Source organism: Chiloscyllium plagiosum, unplaced genomic scaffold, assembly GCF_037043375.1.
Source record: "Chiloscyllium plagiosum isolate Xiang-an unplaced genomic scaffold, Cpla_swu_hap1 HiC_scaffold_25, whole genome shotgun sequence".
NCBI classification, from domain to species: Eukaryota; Metazoa; Chordata; class Chondrichthyes; order Orectolobiformes; family Hemiscylliidae; genus Chiloscyllium; species Chiloscyllium plagiosum.
In genome coordinates, this window is record NW_028270163.1 from 5766011 (window position 1) to 5784628 (window position 18618).

At 47.1% G+C, this 18618-nt stretch overlaps 2 protein-coding genes across 2 annotated transcripts in view; both read left to right on the forward strand.

Annotated features, from left to right (window-relative positions):
* trim65 (tripartite motif containing 65) overlaps window positions 1-8435 on the forward strand; it is a 37363-nt gene extending 28928 nt beyond the window's left edge. Inside the window, 4 exon segments of the mRNA XM_088000426.1 lie at window positions 2805-2985; window positions 6292-6384; window positions 7361-7869; window positions 7871-8435. Of these exon segments, the coding sequence (XP_087856552.1) occupies window positions 2805-2985; window positions 6292-6384; window positions 7361-7869; window positions 7871-8068 (981 nt within the window). The 3' untranslated portion in view covers window positions 8069-8435.
* A 9312-nt stretch (window positions 8436-17747) lies between these two features.
* The window catches only part of LOC122561999 (tripartite motif-containing protein 16-like), a 38748-nt gene continuing 37877 nt past the window's right edge, over window positions 17748-18618 (forward strand). Inside the window, exon 1 of the mRNA XM_043714366.2 lies at window positions 17748-18525. Coding sequence (XP_043570301.2) covers window positions 17941-18525 — 585 coding nt within the window. The 5' untranslated portion in view covers window positions 17748-17940. The remainder of the gene's footprint in view (window positions 18526-18618) is intronic.

The following is an 18618-nucleotide window of genomic DNA, read 5'->3' on the forward strand; positions in this document are numbered from 1 at the left end:
GATGAAGGTGGGGGTAAAGGGGATAGGTCGGAGAGGAGGGTGGAGTGGATAGGTGGGAAGGAAAATAGACAGGTAGGACAAGTCATGAGGACGGTGCTGAGTTGGAAGGTTGGAACTGGGATAATGTGGGGGGGAGGGGAAATGAGGAAACTGGTGAAATCCACATTGATGCCGTGGGGTTGGAGGGGCCCGAGGCAGAAGATAAGGTGTTCTTCCTCCAGGCTTCAGGTGCTTAGGGAGTGATGATGGAGGAGACCCAGGATCTGTATGTCCTCAGTGGAGTGGGAAGAGGAGTTAAAGTGTTCAGACACTGGGCAGTGCGGTTGTTTGGTGCGGGTGTCCCAGAGATGTTCTCTGAAGCACTCTGCGAGAAGGCGTCCAGTCTCCCCAATGTAGAGGAGACCGCATCTGGAGCAACGGATATAATAAGTGATATGTGTGGAAGTGCAGGTGAAACTTTAAGGGATGTGGAAGGCTCCCATGAGGATGTTGAACCGTTCATCAGCTTCACCAACACATCCCACCCCGAACTTAAATTCACCTGGACCATCTTAGGCACCTCCATCCCCTTCCTGGACCTCTCCAACTCCATCAATGGTGACCGACTCAACACTAACACCTTCTACAAACCCACCGCCTCGCACACCTGGCCTACACCTCCTCCCACCCTGCCTCCTGTAAAAACGCTATCCCTTATTCCCAATCCCTCTGCCTCCACCGCATCTGCTCCCAGGAGGATCAGTTGCACCACAGAACACACCAGATGCCCACTTTTTTTAAAGACCACAATTTCCCCTCCTATGTGATTGCTGATGCCCTCCAGCGCATTCCATCCACTTCCTGCACCCCCGCCCTCGAACCCCACTCCTCCAGAACCACCCTGGTCCTCGCTTTCCACCCCACCAACCTCCGTATACATTGCATCATCCTCCGCCATTTCTGCCACCCAGAAATGGACCCCGCCACCAGACATATATTTCCTTCCCCACCCCTATCTGCTTTCCGTAATGACCATTCCATCTGCGACTCCCTTGTCAGGTTCACGCCTCCCACCAACCCACCCATTCTTCCCGGCACCTTCCCCAAATCCTGCACCCACAGCTCCCTGCCCTCACCCCTGTCTGAGGCCCCAAAGGAGCCTTCCACATCCATCAAAGTTTCACCTGCACATCCAAACATGTCTTTTACTGTTTCCATTGCTCCCGATGCGGTCTCCTCTACATGCCTACTCGCAGAGCGCTTCAGAAAACATCTCTGGGACACCTCCACCAGTCAACCCCACCGCCCCCGTGGCCAAGCATTTCAATTCCCCCTCCCACTCCACGGAGGACATGCAGGTCCTGGGCTTCCTCCATCGCCACGGGGAGTAAGTGAGGACTGCAGATGCTGGAGATCAGAGCTGAAAAATGTGTTGCTGGAAAAGCGCAGCAGGTCAGGCAGCATCCAGGGAACAGGAGAATCGATGTTTCGGGCATAAGCCCTTCTTCAGGAATATGAGGAGAGCTTATGCCCGAAACGTCGATTCTCCTTTTCCTTGGATGCTGCCTGACCTGCTGCGCTTTTCCAGCAACACATTTTCAGCTCCTCCATCGCCACGTCTAACCATCTGACGCCTGGAGGAAGAACGCCTTATCTTCCGCCTCGCGACCCCAGGTCATCAATGTGGATTTCACCAGTTTCCTCATTTCCCCTCCCCCCCCACTTATCCCAGTTCCAACCTTCCAACGTGGCACCGCCCTCATGACCTGTCCTACCTGTCCATCTTCCTTCCCGCCTATCTGCTCCACCCTCCTGTACAACCTGTCACCTCTCCCACCTCCATCTCCCTATCGCACTCTCAGTTACCTTTCCCCCAACCCCACACCCCTCCCATTTATCTCACCACCGCCCCACCCCCCAGCTCAAAGCCTCATTCCTAATGAAGGGCTTTTGCCCGAAATGTCGATTCTCCTGCTCCTCAGTTGCTGCCTGATCTGCTGTTCTTTTCCAGCACCACCCTCTGCCTTTTTTATATCCCCAACATCGGTTCAATGTGGGCAAAACAATAAATTCAAACTCAATTGGGTTTTTGTATCCTGGGGCATAATTTAAACTGATTGGTTAAATTTGAATTGTTGTCAAAACAGCAACCAATGCTGGTATCCATTTCACATGTTACATATTTTCAATTTTCCACTACACTCTGAGACTGCTAGCTAGTCATATGGCAGGTGCTTGTAAGCTAGTCATTGCAGAATACCATTCACTCTCTCTTAAAGATATGGTACACGCCTTCAAAATTCATAACTCAAGTTCTGTAAATACTACAGATATCAATGAATATGGGGACATGTGTTGAGATAGAAGAAGCCATGATCTAGTTGAATAGTGGAGTAGGGCGAAAGGGCGAAACAGTGTCCTCCTGCTCAGATATTCCTGTCTCTTCCCATGCCTCTATCTGTAAAGCCCAGGATGTTGTGAGTACTTCTTTGACCTGACACCTGACCTTGACCTGTCTTGACTTTTCATCTTATCTTCTGTTTCTGCATGGCCTTTCGAATTGTATCTTTGTTTTATATTGCCTGACCTCCTTCATTCTACTGAAGTTTACCTCTCAGCATCATATTTCACCTGTGTCTGTGCGTTCCACTTCTGCAGACTATCTGTGTCCCTTTCCAGTCCGTCACTCACCGCCTCACCATTCCTGGTTTGGTGACGTTGGCAAGTTTTGAAACAGTGCTCGTACTTTGGGATGTCCCATGATTGTGTGGGGGTGTGAAAGGAGTTCTTTTGTTTTGCCCAGTCTGTGATGTGTTCCTTCTTAGTTCCCTCAGGAGATTCACTCCTTGAATAAGACACAACAGGACATAGTGCTGCCTCCCTCAGACCTGGCGATAGAGAACAAGCTACAAGGAGTGAAAAGGGCCTTGGAGCAGATTTCCATCCTGACTTACGAGGACCTACAGGACTGCTTCAGACCACCGCCAGAATCACTGGATGTTTCAGGTGGGAAACATGTTAGATTTCCATGTTCCCCTATTCGTCCCCATGATGTTTACTTAGTGTTTGGATGCTGGAAGAAAATGGGAGTCGGTAAGAGAGATCATTGGAGGGTTGGAGGGGAGGGGGGGGTGTCAGTGAGTTGGGGGGGCTCGGTGAGAGGAGGTAGTGGGCGGGGGTCAGTGTGGAGGGAGGGAGTCAGTGGCTGAGGTCAGTTCAGGGAGTTGGTGGGGGAATCTGTGGGCGGGGCCAGTGGGGAGGAGTCAGTGGGCAGGAGTCAGTGGGATGGGGTCAGTGGCAGTGTCAGTGAAGGGGGGCTCAGTGGGGGATGGGGTCAGTGAAGGGGGCTGTAGGATGATGGGGGGAGTCAGTGGGTGGGGTCAGTGGAAAGGTCAGTGGTGATAGGGTCAGTGGGGGAGGGAGGTCAATGGAGGGGCCTGTAGCATGGGGGGTCAGTAAGGTAGTGCTAGGTTGGGGGAAGTCAGTTGATTGTTGGACTGACATCACCCCTAACTCCCTCCAAGCTCACCTCATGACGCCCTCCAAGCTGCCTCTCCAATACTGCAGAGGTTAAAGGTCAGAAACAATGGGTTGATTCCCTTGGTTGGCCCCTTAGGATGCTGTAATTGCCCTCTGTTCTCTGGGAGGTTCATCCTCTGCCCTACCCTCCACTGGTAAAATGCACCGTACCCCCTCAAGCAAGTCTCAACCATACTCTCAGCTGCATGAAACAAGTCACAATCTGCCTTTATGTAGCATCTTTAGTGTGAAAAGTCTCCTGAGGCCCTCTATGGCAGTGTTGTCACCAAGCCACAGATAGATAAAGACAGTGGGTTGGTCCAGGAGAGAAGTGGTCAGGCAGATCATTCAAATGGAGGAGAGAGAGGCAGACCATTTTAGTGAGGAGCTTCCAGAAGTCATGGTTAGAATGGATGAAGGTACAGTTGAGGTGGAAGGGACCAAGGGAATGGAGAAGATACCAAATAGGCCAGAATAGGAGGACTGTTGAGGTCTCAAACGCCTGTAGGCCTTGTGAAAGCTGCAGGGGGTTTGAGGACCGGGGGTGTTTGAACACAAGGGTGAGAATTTTAAATCTTATAACCTTCAAAAGAAAACTAGAAGATTGAAACAAGTAATTAAATGGCTTCTGGGACTCACTGTGGTTGTGCAGATGAAAAGAGACATTCCTGAGAAAGTGTGATGGTGAGTCAGTGATGATGAACAATATAAAACGAGTTTTGATGGTTTGGGTGTGTGCCCTACACAGTATGATGTAAACTCGCCAATGTATTCCCACAAAAATCTATTTTTACTTCTGACTTACAGTTCTGCACTTTTTCCTGCTTTCACATTTGCAGAAATAATATCAGCAATTTGATGAGTAATGTGGCAGGAGTGATGCATGAAGAGAAATTGGATTAGTTACGACTATATTCATCGGAGTTTAGAAAAATGAGGGACAATCTCATAGAAATATACAAACTTCCAACTGGACTAGACAGGTTAAAGGCTGGATGTCATCTTCTGCATCCGTTGCACACGGTGTGGTCCCCTCTACATCAGGGAGACAGGACGCCTTTTTACAGATCATTTCAGAGAATATCTCTTGGACACCCACCAACCCCACCGCCCCGTGGCTGAACACTTCAGCTCCCCCTCCCACTCTGTCAAGGACATGCAGGTCTTGGGCCTCCTCCGCCGCCAAATCGTTACCACGCGATGCCTGGAGGAGGAACACCTCATATTCCACCTTGGGACCCTGCAACCACACGGGATAAATGTAGGTTTCAACAGCTTCCTCATTTCCCCTCCCCCCACAGTATCGCAGTCTCAAGCCTCCAACTCGGCACCGCCCTCTGGACCCTTCCATCACTCCCCCCTCTGACCTATCACCTTCTCCCTCACCTTCATCCACCTATCGCTTACTCAGCTACCTCCCCCCAACCCCACCCCTCTCTCATTTATTTCTCAGCCCCGAACCACAAGTCACATTCCTGATGAAGGGCTTGTGCCTGAAACGTGGATTGTCCTACTCCACGGATGCTGCCTGACCTGCTGTGCTTTTCCAGCACTACACTCTCAACCATTGATTGGGGAGTCCAGAACCAGTGGGTCACAGTTTAAAAATGCAGGTTAGGCCATTGAGCACTGCGATGGGGAGAAATTTCTTCACTCAGAGAGTGGTGAGCCTGTGGAACTTTCTGCCACAGAATGTAGATTGAAGCCAAAACATTGAATGTTTTCAGGCAGGAGCTAGATGGAGTACTTAGGGTAAAAAGGGATCAAAAGGTATGGGGGAGAAAGCAGGAACAGGGGACTGAGTTGGGTGGCCAGCCATGAATGGTCGAGCAGGTTGGAAGGGCCGATTGGCCCACTCCTGCTCCTGTTGCTTATGTTTCTAAATGACTTAATGGTATGAGTCTTAATGGTGAGGCAGAGCTATGGCCATGAAAGAAGCAAGTCCCAAACTCCCGATCTCACTCCTGTATGAGATGTCCTGCTCCATATGCCTAAAGATCTGTAGGTCTAGAACCAGCCTGTTCACTCACATGAAAACCTGTGGCAGAAGGTCATGACCCTGAAGACTCAAGGGCAGCCAAGTGGTGAAGACTGTGCTCCAGCTCACAATCCTCCAATGTATCTGCATTCCTCTCATCCTTGAATGTTGAGCACTCCAGATTTCAATCGCTTGATCATTGATGTGTGTGCCATCAGTTAACTCATTCTGAGCTCTGAGCTCCCTCACTATTCCTCTTCTGCCTCTCTAATTCACTTTCCTTCTCTAAGAAACTTCGTAAAACCTACCACTCTGAACAAAGTTTCGATCACCTGTTGTAACATCTCCCTATGTGACTTCAGGCCATGTTTTATTTAATAATGGTCAGAGTGCATTGGGATATTTCATTATATTAAAGGAGCCTTCTAGAGGGGAACCCCAATTATTTGGCATTTGCTTAGCTGAATATCGGATTATCTGGCAAGATCGCAAGGTCCCGATGCTTGGCTGAACAAAGTTATCTGGCATTCAATTATCCAGAATTCGATCAACTGAATGAAATACCGCCCACCCATGTCCTTTGAATAATTGAGGTTCCTCTGTAAATATATCTTTTATGCTAAAGTTCTGGCACATGTGATGCATAAATGTCCATGGTGGACATAAACTCGAAGCATGATCTCAGTGGGTGTAAGCTTGGATTTATTTTGTACTGCTGCTTTGTGTTCTCAAGATTTCACTGCACCAATGTACATGGCTGGTTAGCATGTCTATAAAAGTGACCTTTATCATTGTAACAAATCTCTTCGGTACAGAGTCCGCTTCGACTGACAAGCATGATCCTGTGAAACCTCTCAAACCGCAGCCACTCCAAGCGAATTTGCACATCAGAGAACCATTCCTGCAGAGTGAGTGCAGTTACTCAGTTACACACTGATCGAGCATTCCACATGAATATTGTGGTATTAAAGTCCAGCTAATGCTAGTATTCCAAATTCAGAAATGCATTTCCCAATATTAGTGATTGCAGATCTATAAAACATTCTCATTATTCAGCAATATAAGAGTTACATTCTTATAACGTCACTATTTATTCAGGGTAAAAGTTTATTTCTTCATCGTTTCATAGGATATAGATGTCTCGAGTGAGACCAGTGTGCGTGGCCCATCGCTAAGTGCTCTTGGACTGAGTGACTTGTGAGTTACATGTATGAGTTACATGTGAGTTAACAAGGTTAAGGCCAGAAGATTTCTTTCCCTAAGATATTAGCGAGACAAACCTTGAGATGATTGCTTTATCGAGCCTGCCAATGAAACTAGATTTCAATCCCAGATTTATTAATTGAATTTATTTCCGCTAGCTGCCATAGGGAGATATGAACTGTATCCTGAGGCTCTAGATTACTAATTCAGTTACATTGCCACCACCGCTGTCTCCTCACCACAAACTGTTCCGTCATACAGCACGGAAAAACAGACCCTTGAGTCCAAACAGTCCATGACGACCACAGTCCCAAATTAAACTAGTCCCATTTGCCTGCACTTGGCCTATATCCTTCCAGACATTTCTGATTCATGTATTTATCTAAATGTCTTTTAAACATTATAACTGTACCTGCATCCACCACTTCTTCTGAAAGATCATTCCACACACGAACTACTCTGTGTAAAAAAAAATTCCACTATGTCTTTATTTAAATCTTTCTCACTCACCTTAAAAGTATGCCCCTCTAGTCTTGAAATCCTGCATCCTAGGGAAAAGACATGTACATTATTTGTACTCCTCATTACTGTGTGTTCTGAGCAGAATGGAGGATTATTCACTGTACAGTTATAATTCAACTGTAGTTGTGTAAATTCTCAATTGTCTGTCTGCCCCTGCAGGTTACTGTCAGCTGAGTTTTGATGTCAACACAGCACACCGATTCCTCTCTCTCTCCAAAGGCGGCCGCCGAGTATCCCACAAGGAGACGCAGACGTACCCGGTCCACACTGAGCGATTCGAGAAGGACTGGCAGGTGATGTGCCATGAGAGTTTCAACAGTGGCCAACATTACTGGGAGGTGCTGATCAGCAGCCAGTGGGTCTACCTGGGAGTCACTTACAGAAGAATCAGCAGGCGGGATGCTTCTGCCTTGATTGGCAGGAACAGTGTCTCCTGGGCCCTGCAACTCTTCAACAAGAGCTATTCAGCATGGCATGACAATCAGGAAGTCAAACTGCAGCCAGCAACCTACAGTCGGATTGGGATCCACCTGGACTACACTGCTGGGATCCTGAGGTTTTACGGCATCACCGATACCATGACTCTGATCCACACTTTCCAGTCAGTCTTTACCGAGCCACTGTATCCTGTCATTTGGGTGGGAGAGAATGTTGTTGCAACACTTTGCCAGCCTCCATCACGATAGAGGCTCCTTTTCAGACACAGCAGAGTACAGCCTTGGGAAAGACTGCGCCCTTCATGACCACAGGATGTCCCAAAGTATTTCACAGCCAACAAAGACCTTTCACATGCAAGACACAGGTGGTGAAGCACAGGAAGATCCCAGAAATAGCTGCATGATACTGTCAGATAGCTTACATTTGTGACTTGAGGGGTATACATTGGCTCTCACATCCTCTGCTTTGTGAAATTGAACCTGTGCGATCCTGGGTGTCAATTGGAGAGAGGGGGGAGTTCATGCTCAAGTCCTGTGTAGGTGCGATGTGATTACTTTTGGCTTATTTATTTGTGTTATGTTAGTGGGGCTGTTGTGAGGGGTGTTCTGGGGGGAGGTGTTCCCTGAGCCTTCTGATCGATTTGACACTGAAGAAATGAGATAACAGTAAACCAGTTTGTGGTGAATGAATAAGTCAAATGCTAGCGCACGATTTTCTTTTAGGAGAAAGTGAGGACTGCAGATGCTGGAGATCAGAGCTGAAAATATGTTGCTGGAAAAGCGCAGCAGGTCAGGCAGCATCCAAGGAACAGGAGAATCGACGTTTCGGGCATAAGCCCTTCTTCAGGAATGAGGAAAGTGTGTCCAGCAGGCTAAGATAAAAGGTAGGGAGGTGATAGGCCAGAGTGGGGTGGGGGCGGAGAGGTCAGGAAGAAGATTGCAGGTTAGGAAGGCGGTGCTGAGTTCGAGGGATTTGACTGAGACAAGGTGGGGGGAGGGGAAACATCGATGACTGTATCGGCGCTGCCTCGTGCTCCCACGAGGAGGTTGAACAGTTCATCCACTTTACCAACACATTCCACCCCAACCTCAAATTCACCTGGACTGTCTCAGACTCCTCCCTCCCCTTCCTAGACCTTTCCATTTCTATCTCGGGCGACTGAATCAACACGGACATTTACTATAAACCGACCGACTCCCACAGCTACCTAGACTACACCTCCTCCCACCCTGCCCCCTGTAAAAACGCCATCCCATATTCCCAATTCCTTCGTCTCCGCCGCATCTGCTCCCAGGAGGACCAGTTCCAATACCATACAACCCAGATGGCCTCCTTCTTCAAAGACCGCAATTTCCCCCCAGACGTGGTCGACGATGCCCTCCACCGCATCTCCTCTAATTCCCGCTCCTCCGCCCTTGAGCCCTGCCCCTCCAACCGCCACCAGGACAGAACCCCACTGGTCCTCACCTACCACCCCACCAACCTTCATATACAGCTTATCATCCGCTGTCATTTCCGCCTCCTCCAAAAGGACCCCACCACCAGAGATATATTTCCCTCCACTCCCCTATCAGCATTCCGAAAAGACCACTCCCTCCGTGAATCCCTCGTCAGGTCCACAACCCCCCACCAACCCAACCTCCACTCCCGGCACCTTCCCCTGCAACTGCAAGAAATGCAAAACTTGCGCCCACACCTCCCCCCTTATCTCCAAGGCTCCAAGGGATCCTTCCATATCCGCCACAAGTTCACCTGCACCTCCACACACATCATTTATTGCATCTGCTGCACCCGATGTGGCCTCCTCTATATTGGGGAGACAGGCCACCTACTTGCGGAACGTTTCAGAGAACACCTCTGGACACCCGGACCAACCAACCCAACCACCTCGTGGCTCAACACTTCAACTCCCCCTCCCACTCCACCAAGGCCATGCAGGTCCTTGGACTCCTCCATCGCCAGACCATAGCAACACGACGGTTGGAGGAAGAGCGCCTCATCTTCCGCCTAGGAAACCTCCAACCATAAGGGATGAACTCACATTTCACCAGTTTCCTCATTTCTCCTCCCCCCACCTTGTCTCAGTCAAATCCCTCAAACTCAGCACCATCTTCCTAACCTGCAATCTTCTTCCTGACCTCTCCGCCCCCCACCCCACTCCGGCCTATCACCCTCACCTTGACCTCCTTCCACCTATCGCATTTCCAACGCCCCTCCCCCAAGTCCCTCCTTCCTACCTTTTATCTTAGCCTGCTGGACACACTTTCCTCATTCCTGAAGAAGGGCTCATGCCCGAAACGTCGATTCTCCTGCTCCTTGGATGCTGCCTGACCTGCTGCGCTTTTCCAACAACACATTTTCCGCACGATTTTCTTTTAGCCATGCCAAGACTTGGTTTGGGATCTTCCACAAAAAGAAACTTGACAGGAATGTGCTGTAAAATGCAAACTTGCAACTGGAAAGATTTGAGAAGTAAACTGTCCAGATTTCCATGGCTAAGCATAAAGCTGACTAAGTCACCACCTTGTCTCAGTCATCCGCATTTGCTTCAGTTGCAGTACTGAAGGATCTACTTATGTGACCCTTGGATTGGATACTAGCTGGGAGGCAATCAGTCTGGTTGATATGTCAACTCATAATAGAGGCATAGAATCATACAGCACAGAAGCAGACCCTTTGGTCTAACCAGTCGATGCCAACCATAATCCCAAATTAAACTAGTCCCACCTGCCTGTGCTTGGACCATATCCCTCCAAACTTTTCCTATTCATGAACTTATCCAAATGTCTTTTAAACTTTTTAACTGTACCCACATTCACCACTTCCTCTGGAAGTTCACTCCCCACTCGAACCACTGTCTGTGTAAAAAAGGTTGTCCCTCATATGGGGTGGTACAGTGGCTAGCACTGTTGCGTCACAGCACCATGGACCTGGGTTCAATTCCCACCTTGGGTGACTGTGTGGAGTTTGCGCTTTCTCCCTGTGTCTGCATGGGTTTCCTACCACAGTCCAAAGATCTGCAAGTCAGGTGAATTGGCCTTGCTAAGTTGCCCATAGTGTCAGGTGCATTAGTCAGAGGGAAATGGGTCTGGGTGGGTTGCTCTTCGGCGGGTCGGTGTGGACTTGTTGGGCCAAAGGGCCTGTTTCCCTACTGTCGGAAATGTAATCTAGTATCTTTTTAAAAATCTTTCGCTTCTCACTTTAAAAGTATGCCTCCTAATCTTGAAATCCCCCACTCTAGGGAAAAGACACTTGTCATTCACATTGTCTGTGCACCTCATTATTTTACAAACCTCGATAAAGTCATCCTTCAACTGCCTACACTCCAGTGTAAAAAAGCCCCAGCAGAGAGATGACATTTTCAGGACACTGCGAGGATACAGGTTTGCAGCCAGAGTAGGAAGTCAGTGTAAGCAAGTTCTTGTAGTTAAAGGTTGCGAAGAATCCAAATGACTTGTTATTTTTTCCTTGCAATCAAATGAAGCAAATGACGTGTATCCATAACTCCTGCTCTCTGTGTTCACACACTAATAAACTTAATGATTCGTATCCAGTATCATCTGTTCAAAGTCTTTTCTGGTGACTGAAAGATTGCTGAGAGGTTTGCGTGTTTAAGGCATGGCGTCAAGTTCCAATCACAAGGAGTAGTTGCTGTGTTACACTGCAGGTAGTGAAAGAAATGCTTGTAATTCTTATTTGCTCTTCACAACCACTGACATCTAGAAGTACTTCACAGCCAATGAAGTATACTTTCTGACTTGTAGTCACAATTATAGGGGATACAACAGCCAATTGGTGCATATAAAGATCCACTGCAAGCCAAAGCGTAATGTTTTTGTGATGCTTGAGAGATAAATATTGACTGAGAGACCAGGGAGAACTCCCCTGCTGTTTGAATACTGCCATGGGATCTTTTATGTCCTTATGAGACGGCAGATGTGGATTTGGTTTAATATCCCTTCTGAAAGATGGCACCAAAGCTCCTTTAAGGCGAAAGTGGGTCCTGCAGATGCTGGAGATTAGAGTCAAGATTAGAGTGGTGCTGAAAAAGCACAGCAGGTCAGGCAGCATCGAAGGAGTAGGGAAATCGATGTTTCGGGCAAAAGCCCTTCATCAAACCCTGTACTGGTATGACAGCAATCTGACTGAGAACGAGAGAGTGCTAGCACTGAGCCTTTGATGAGTATAAAACACTTGTGTACCTATGCGTTCTCCCTCTCTCTCATAAATTCTGTACCATGCCTACACTGAATGTGCTGCATTGTTGTATCTCATAAGGGTATTGTCCAATTTTGCTAAGTGTGAGCAATCTTAAATCAGCAACAGTTTTCGTGATAGCAATGCCCTTTCCTGCCTGAGGCATGTACTCAGGCCACAGTTCAGTATTGACTCTCTGTCACTGTTTGACTCAAGCGATGCCGATGACAGGAGGATGGTCAGCTGTTTTGTGGCAATATCTGAAACCCTTGGACTGCTACCACTCGGTTCACTTCTGTCTTTTCCAAGCTGAGGTCCCAGGTCCTATTTCAGAGCAGCGAACAAGTAGTTAATAGAATGCATCAGATAGATGCTTCACAGTGAGAATGCAGGCCAGGGAATACAGGAACAGCAATTCATATTGGTAAAGCACCTTCAGGAGAATCAACCATCCCCAGTCACTTCACAGGAGTGTTAGAAAGCTGTATCTCCTATCACCATGCTGGGATGAGAAGTCTCTGCCACTGATGTCAAGGTGTGCATCTGGAAGGCATATGTACCACATGAGGCTTGCAGCAAACCTCCATGCATACTCTTTCTGTCCACTCTAATCCACTGCACTAGTCCAGCTGGCTGCCAAACTGCCTATTCTGGAGCCACTCCACTCTAATGTTCAGCCCTACTCTAGAGTCCAGTTTCACTATTGACCCCTGCCCCACTTGCCCCTATCCCTTATATACTGCCTGCTTGGGACAGTGACAAGAACCCAAGGCAGATTGTGACCAGATACAAGTCTCTTCTATGTTCCGGTTTCAAATCTGCTTGACAATATGACACTGTGAGATGTAGTTAACTACTGAACCATCAGGAAACTCACTTTGTATTAGTTAGGGCCATTATGATGTTACTGAAACATTGGCAGTGAGCTCACAGGGACTGCGTGGGCAGTGAGGCCGCCCCCTGTGGCTTTGGAGGAGATAAAGAAGGCATGTTATAATGGAAAGGTTTTTAACACCACGCCACAATGAGATATATGTATTGGGGACCACAACTCTTGGCCAAAAGGAAAAGATTTTAAGAAGCATTTTATAGAGGAGGGGGAAGGGAATCCACAAGTTTAGGGCCCAGTCAACTGAAAGCTTGGCCAATAATGGTAGTGGGATTAACATCAACAATGCTCAGGTAGCTAGAGACTTTTGAGGGTTGTAGGGTTGGAATGGATTACTGAGGTAAGGATAGGTGAGGTAATGGAGGGGATTGAAAACAAAGAAGGGAATTTTACAATGGAGGTGTTACTTAATTGGGAGCCAGAGAAGCAATGAGCACAGTGCTTGATTGGTGAGTTGGTGTGAGTGAGGTCACCCCAGGGTTTGGATGAATTCTAATATTATAGGACACGATTCAGCTGTGCACGGAATGGATAGATCTAAAGGTATCAAAGGTGTGAATGAGGGTTTCAGCAGTAAATGATCTGAAATGGATAAAGTCAGGAAATGTTAGGGTAGTGCACAGGAAGTGATGGTAGGAATATTTGGTTGGAAACTCGTCTTGGAATTCAAATATGGCACCGAGGTTCTGAACAATCTGGTTCAGCCTCAAAACAGTGGGGAGAGGGATAAATCAGTAGCTGGGGAACAGGGCATCAAAGAGAATGGGCAGAATTTTAACGCTGGACCCCAAAGGCAGTGTGAACTGGCTGCCAGATTGGAAACCTGAGTGGTCACAGAGTAGTGGTCTCTGAACTCTGTGTTAACGGTAAACCTTCTGTCCAGGTTTACTGATCAAGGCGAGTGGATTATGACCCACATATGACTGTACAATCCTATGCTTAGCTCAGATAGACCTCAAATGGAAAGTATGTGTGACTGAAATAATCCTGAAATTTGGAACATTAAAGCAATGAAGGGAGGGATGTAAGCTCAAGTTACCATGGTCCTACCAGATGATAGGCATGCTCTGCCATTACAGAGAAACAATTGGTGGTGGTTTAACCTAAGGGTCACCACGTCCTGGGCAAGGGGCAAGGTTGAGAAGGAGAGGCCTTCATGGTAACCTCAGCCATGGGCTCATTCTGTTGACATGACTCAGTATTGCACAAGCCAGCTGCCCAGTCATAGCTCGTGAAAGATGTTTGAAGTATAGTCAGTCACTGCTACAATACAGAAAACGATGCAGTTAATTTGTGTATAGCAAGTTCCCACAAACAGCAATATGATACCAATGTTTATTTGATTTATTTGTTGTTGTCTCATGTACCTCAGTCCAGTGAAAAGTTTTGTTTTGTGAGCAGTATAGACAGGTCATAGCAAACAAGGACATACATACAGATCACAGGGTGTTTAGACAGAGCATACAAGGTAAGGGCTCAAAGCAGGCTTTTCAGCCCATCATTTCCATACCAATCTTCCAAAGACCATCCCACGCAGACCCACCACTCTAACTTATCGCTGTATCCCTGCATTTCCAACCCATGCTAACCCATCTAACCTGCACATCCCTGGACACTGTGGGCAATTTGGCATGGCCAATCCATCTAACCTGAACATCTTTGGATGGTGAGAGGAAACCAGAGCACCCAGAGGAAGCCCATACAGATATGGGGAGAGTGTGCAAATTCCACACCAACAGTCGCCCAAGAGTGAAATTGAACTCAGCTCCCTGGTGCTGTGAGGCAGCAATAACCACTGAGCCACGTGCCACTCTGACTAATCACTAATGAATTTAGAATGAAAAGTGAAGATGAGGATATGGTTTGAATAGTTTTAAAACCACCGGAAAATGTTTCTTTCAGCTTCCCTGGTGGCCAAGCAAGGTACTGCGTCCAGTAGAATGAAAGTTTGCACCGTCCCAGTTTAGATGAAAGCAAAATTCTGCGGGTTGTGGAGATCTGAAATAAAAGCAGTGTTTCTATCCTTCCAATTTTTACTCAGTGTTGGATTGAATGAACGAATGCCTTCTCTTCCTCCCCTTTCACCTATCATTTTCTTTTCTTTACTTTTCCTGATACACAATTGCACTTTTGCAATATGAGTTTGACTCCGGCTCCCTCACATTAATGACAACAACACCATCTTCCTTCGTTCAATCATTAGGAGCAATGTGAATAAGAAAAAGGTTAAATCATTGCAGGGTTATCCACATTACCATCAGCATAACTGCCGCAGAGGAGTGGCATGGTAGCCCAGTGGTTAGCACTGCTGCCTCGCAGCACCAGGGAACCAGGGTTTGGTTCCAGCCTTGGGCGACTGTCTGTGTGGAGTTTGCACATTCTCCCCGTGTCTGCATGGGTTTCCTTTGGGTGCTCTGGTTTCCTCCCACAGTCCAAAGATGTGCAGGTCAGATGAATTGGCCATGCTAAATTGCTGCGAGTGGACTGTAGAGAGGTTAGGTGCCGGCTAAATTGCCCATAGTGATAGGTGCATGAGTTGGGGAATGGGTCTGGGTGGGTTACTCTTCGGAGGGTCGGTGTGGACTTGTTGGGCCAAAGGGCCTGTTTCCACACTGTAGGGAAGCTAATCTAATCTAAATCAGAACTTGTGTAAATATCTCAATAACTACAGGAGCTGCTAGTAATTAATTTTCTTTTTCATTAATTTGTCTGGAATAGCATTGCATTGTTGTATAAACTGAGAATGGCCAAAATTTCCTTTTGATAAATTTATCACATATTTTGGTAAACACCCTGTTATTAATCCCATTATCATTCAAGATTAAACCAATCTGTTTACAATGCTTTGGACATGTTCTAGCTCCCCCTGTATGGGACATGGCACTGTTGAATGTGCTGCTTTTCAGCTGAACTCAGGACCTAACATGGGAAAAAGATCCTAAGGCAAAGAGCAAGGCAGTTACTGTAAATGTCCCCAAAAATATTCACCCTCAATCAGCATCAAAAAAACCCATGATCTTTTGAAAAACAAAAATGGAAGTTGCTGGAAAAGCTCATCAGGTCTGGCAGCATCTGTGAAGACAAATCAAAGTGAACAATTCAGGTCCTGTGACCCTTCCTCAGACCCTTCCTTTGATGATCTTATTGTTGAGTACACAGCCCAGACCATCATGGAAGCTAACCTACCATCCTTGGACTAGTGGAATATTGTGTGCAATTCTGGTCTCCTTCTTATAGGAAAGATATTGTGAAACTTGACAGCTAGACAATATGTCAACATATTGTCTAGCTATCACCATTGTTAACAACTAACCCAAGAATACAACTTTAAAAAAGGGTCTTGTGATTTACACATGAAAGAAGTGAAACTATCACTGTATTCTAACAGATGAAAGGCTTAACAGACAATCAATTTTTCAATGTATAATTTCAGTTACATCACACTGCAAATTTTTGCTATAAGTTCTGTGTTACGATCGAGCCCTCCACAATCACCTAATGAAGGAGCGTCGCTCCGAAAGCTAGTGTGCTTCCAATTAAACCTTTTGGACTATAACCTGGTGTTGTGTGATTTTTAACTTTGTACACCCCAGTCCAACACCGGCATCTCCAGATCATGAAGGGACATGGATAGGATAAATCTAGAAAGCCTTTTTCCCGGGTTGGGGGAGTCCAAAACTAGAGGGCATAGGTTTAGGGTGAGAGGAGAAAGATTTAAAAGGGACCTGACGGGCAACTGTTTCACGCAGAGGGTGGTGTGTGTATGGAATCAGCTGCCGCAGGAAGTGGTGGAGGCTGGTACAATTATAACATTGAAAAGGCATCTGGATGGGTACATGAATAGGAAGGATTTGGAGGGATATGGGCCAAATGCTGGCAAATGGGTCTAGGTTAATTTAGGATACCTGGTTGGCATGGACGAGTTGGAGTGAAGGGTCTGTTTCTGTGGTGTCCATCTCTCGGACTCTGTGACTCCATCTACACTTCTCGTTGCCACGGAAAGGCAGTCAATATTATCAAAGACAAGAGTTTGGTGCTGGAAGAGCACCGCAGGTCAGGCAGCACCTGAGGAGCAGGGGAATCGACGTTTCAGGCAAAAGCCCTTCATCGTGGATTTTCCTGCTCCTTAGATGCTGCCTGACCTGCTGTGCTTTTCCAGCACCCCATTCTCGACTCTGATCTCCAGCATCTGCAGTCCTCACTCTCGCCTAACATTATGAGAGGCCCCTCCCACCTCCTCTGTCAGGCAGAACATACAGAAGCTTTAACACATGCACTAACAGGTTCAAGACTAGCTTTTACCTGTTGTTACTTGACTGCTGAATGGACCTCTCTAATTTCAAATCTAATGATGATCTTGCTTTTGTGTATCTTCAGTGCAGCCCTAACCTTGTATGCTATGTCTATACACCCTGTGATTGGTGTGTGTGTCCTCGTTTGCTATGATCTGCCTGTATTACTTACAAAACAGAAGTTTTCACTGTACTTAGGTACATGAGACAATAATAAATAAATCACAAACATTGGCACCATATTGCTGTTTGTGGGAACTTGCTATCCACAAATTAACTGCATCGTTTTCCGTATTACAGCAATGACTGACTATACTTCAGAAATCTTTCATTAGCTTAAAGCACTTTGACACAGCCAGTGTTTGTGAAAAGCACACTATAAGTGCTTCTTTAAAACCAGGATCACATTTTCAGTCTGCCAGTGCTTTGTTACTAACTTTGCCCTAACATCTTTTAATTCATCTATAATAGAGGGTTTCTGTCATAAAACTACAGTATCTTTCTCGAAGGTCGTGGAATCCTGTGGGGCTGGCAGATCGTTAATGCTTAGGAAACAGAAGGAGATGAAATCAGTGCCCCTTTAAGCCTTTACTGTACAGCTAACAGACAGACACAGATGTCATTCCAATAAAAACCTACAGGAATGTTGGTAGCTGGCTTGTGAAACTGGAGGTTAAGTATGGGTGGAGCTCCCAGTTATGCTGAAATGAAATTTTTATTTTTTTTTTCTCTGAAGTAAGGTTTTAAGGCAGATAAATAAAAGAGGAGCTATATTGTTGTTGAGAAATATCTCGAGTTATTCAACTCTGAGAGGTAAATTCGTGAATCATTAACTTTCAGGACTGGTTCCAAGCTTCCCTTTCAGTTCGCTGCTTGTCCTGACTTGGTGAGGGTTGGGCTCTCTCTCTCTCGTTCCCTGAGGAATGGCGGTGTCGAAAGTCTCCATCTCTGAAGCCAAGTTAGCCTGTGCCATCTGTCTGGATCTCCTGAAGTCCCCCGCGACCATTCCCTGTGGGCACAACTTCTGCATGGAGTGCATTGGGAGATGCTGGCATCAGGAAGGAGGGTCCGAGACCTTCAGGTGCCCTCAGTGCCGAGAAACATTCAGCTCCAGGCCCTCCCTCTCCAAGAACACCATCCTGTGTGAGATTGTGGAGGACTTCTCCCACGCCGACCCAGCCTGTGCCTCCAGGGAGGCAGTCACTTCCCAGGGTGTCCTGTGTGACTTCTGCACCGACGAGAAGCTCGAAGCCGTTAAGTCATGCGTGGTCTGCATGGCTTCGTACTGTGAGGTCCACCTGCAGCCCCACAGCAACAACCCAGTGTTCAGCGACCACCGACTCATCGATCCGGTCAGGGACATCGAGAGGAGGAAGTGTCCCAGCCATCGGAAACCCCTGGAGGTTTTCTGCAGGACTGATCAGAAATGTGTCTGCTGCTTATGCGCCATCAATGAACACAGGCAACATGAGACCGTGTCTGTGGAAGAGCAAGTGGGCGAACTGAAGGTACAACAAACTCTTAACATCAGCCTGTACCAGTGTTTCTGTTTTTGCTGCTTTGTTTACCTATTATTTACTTAGCTATGCTACTTGAGTCTG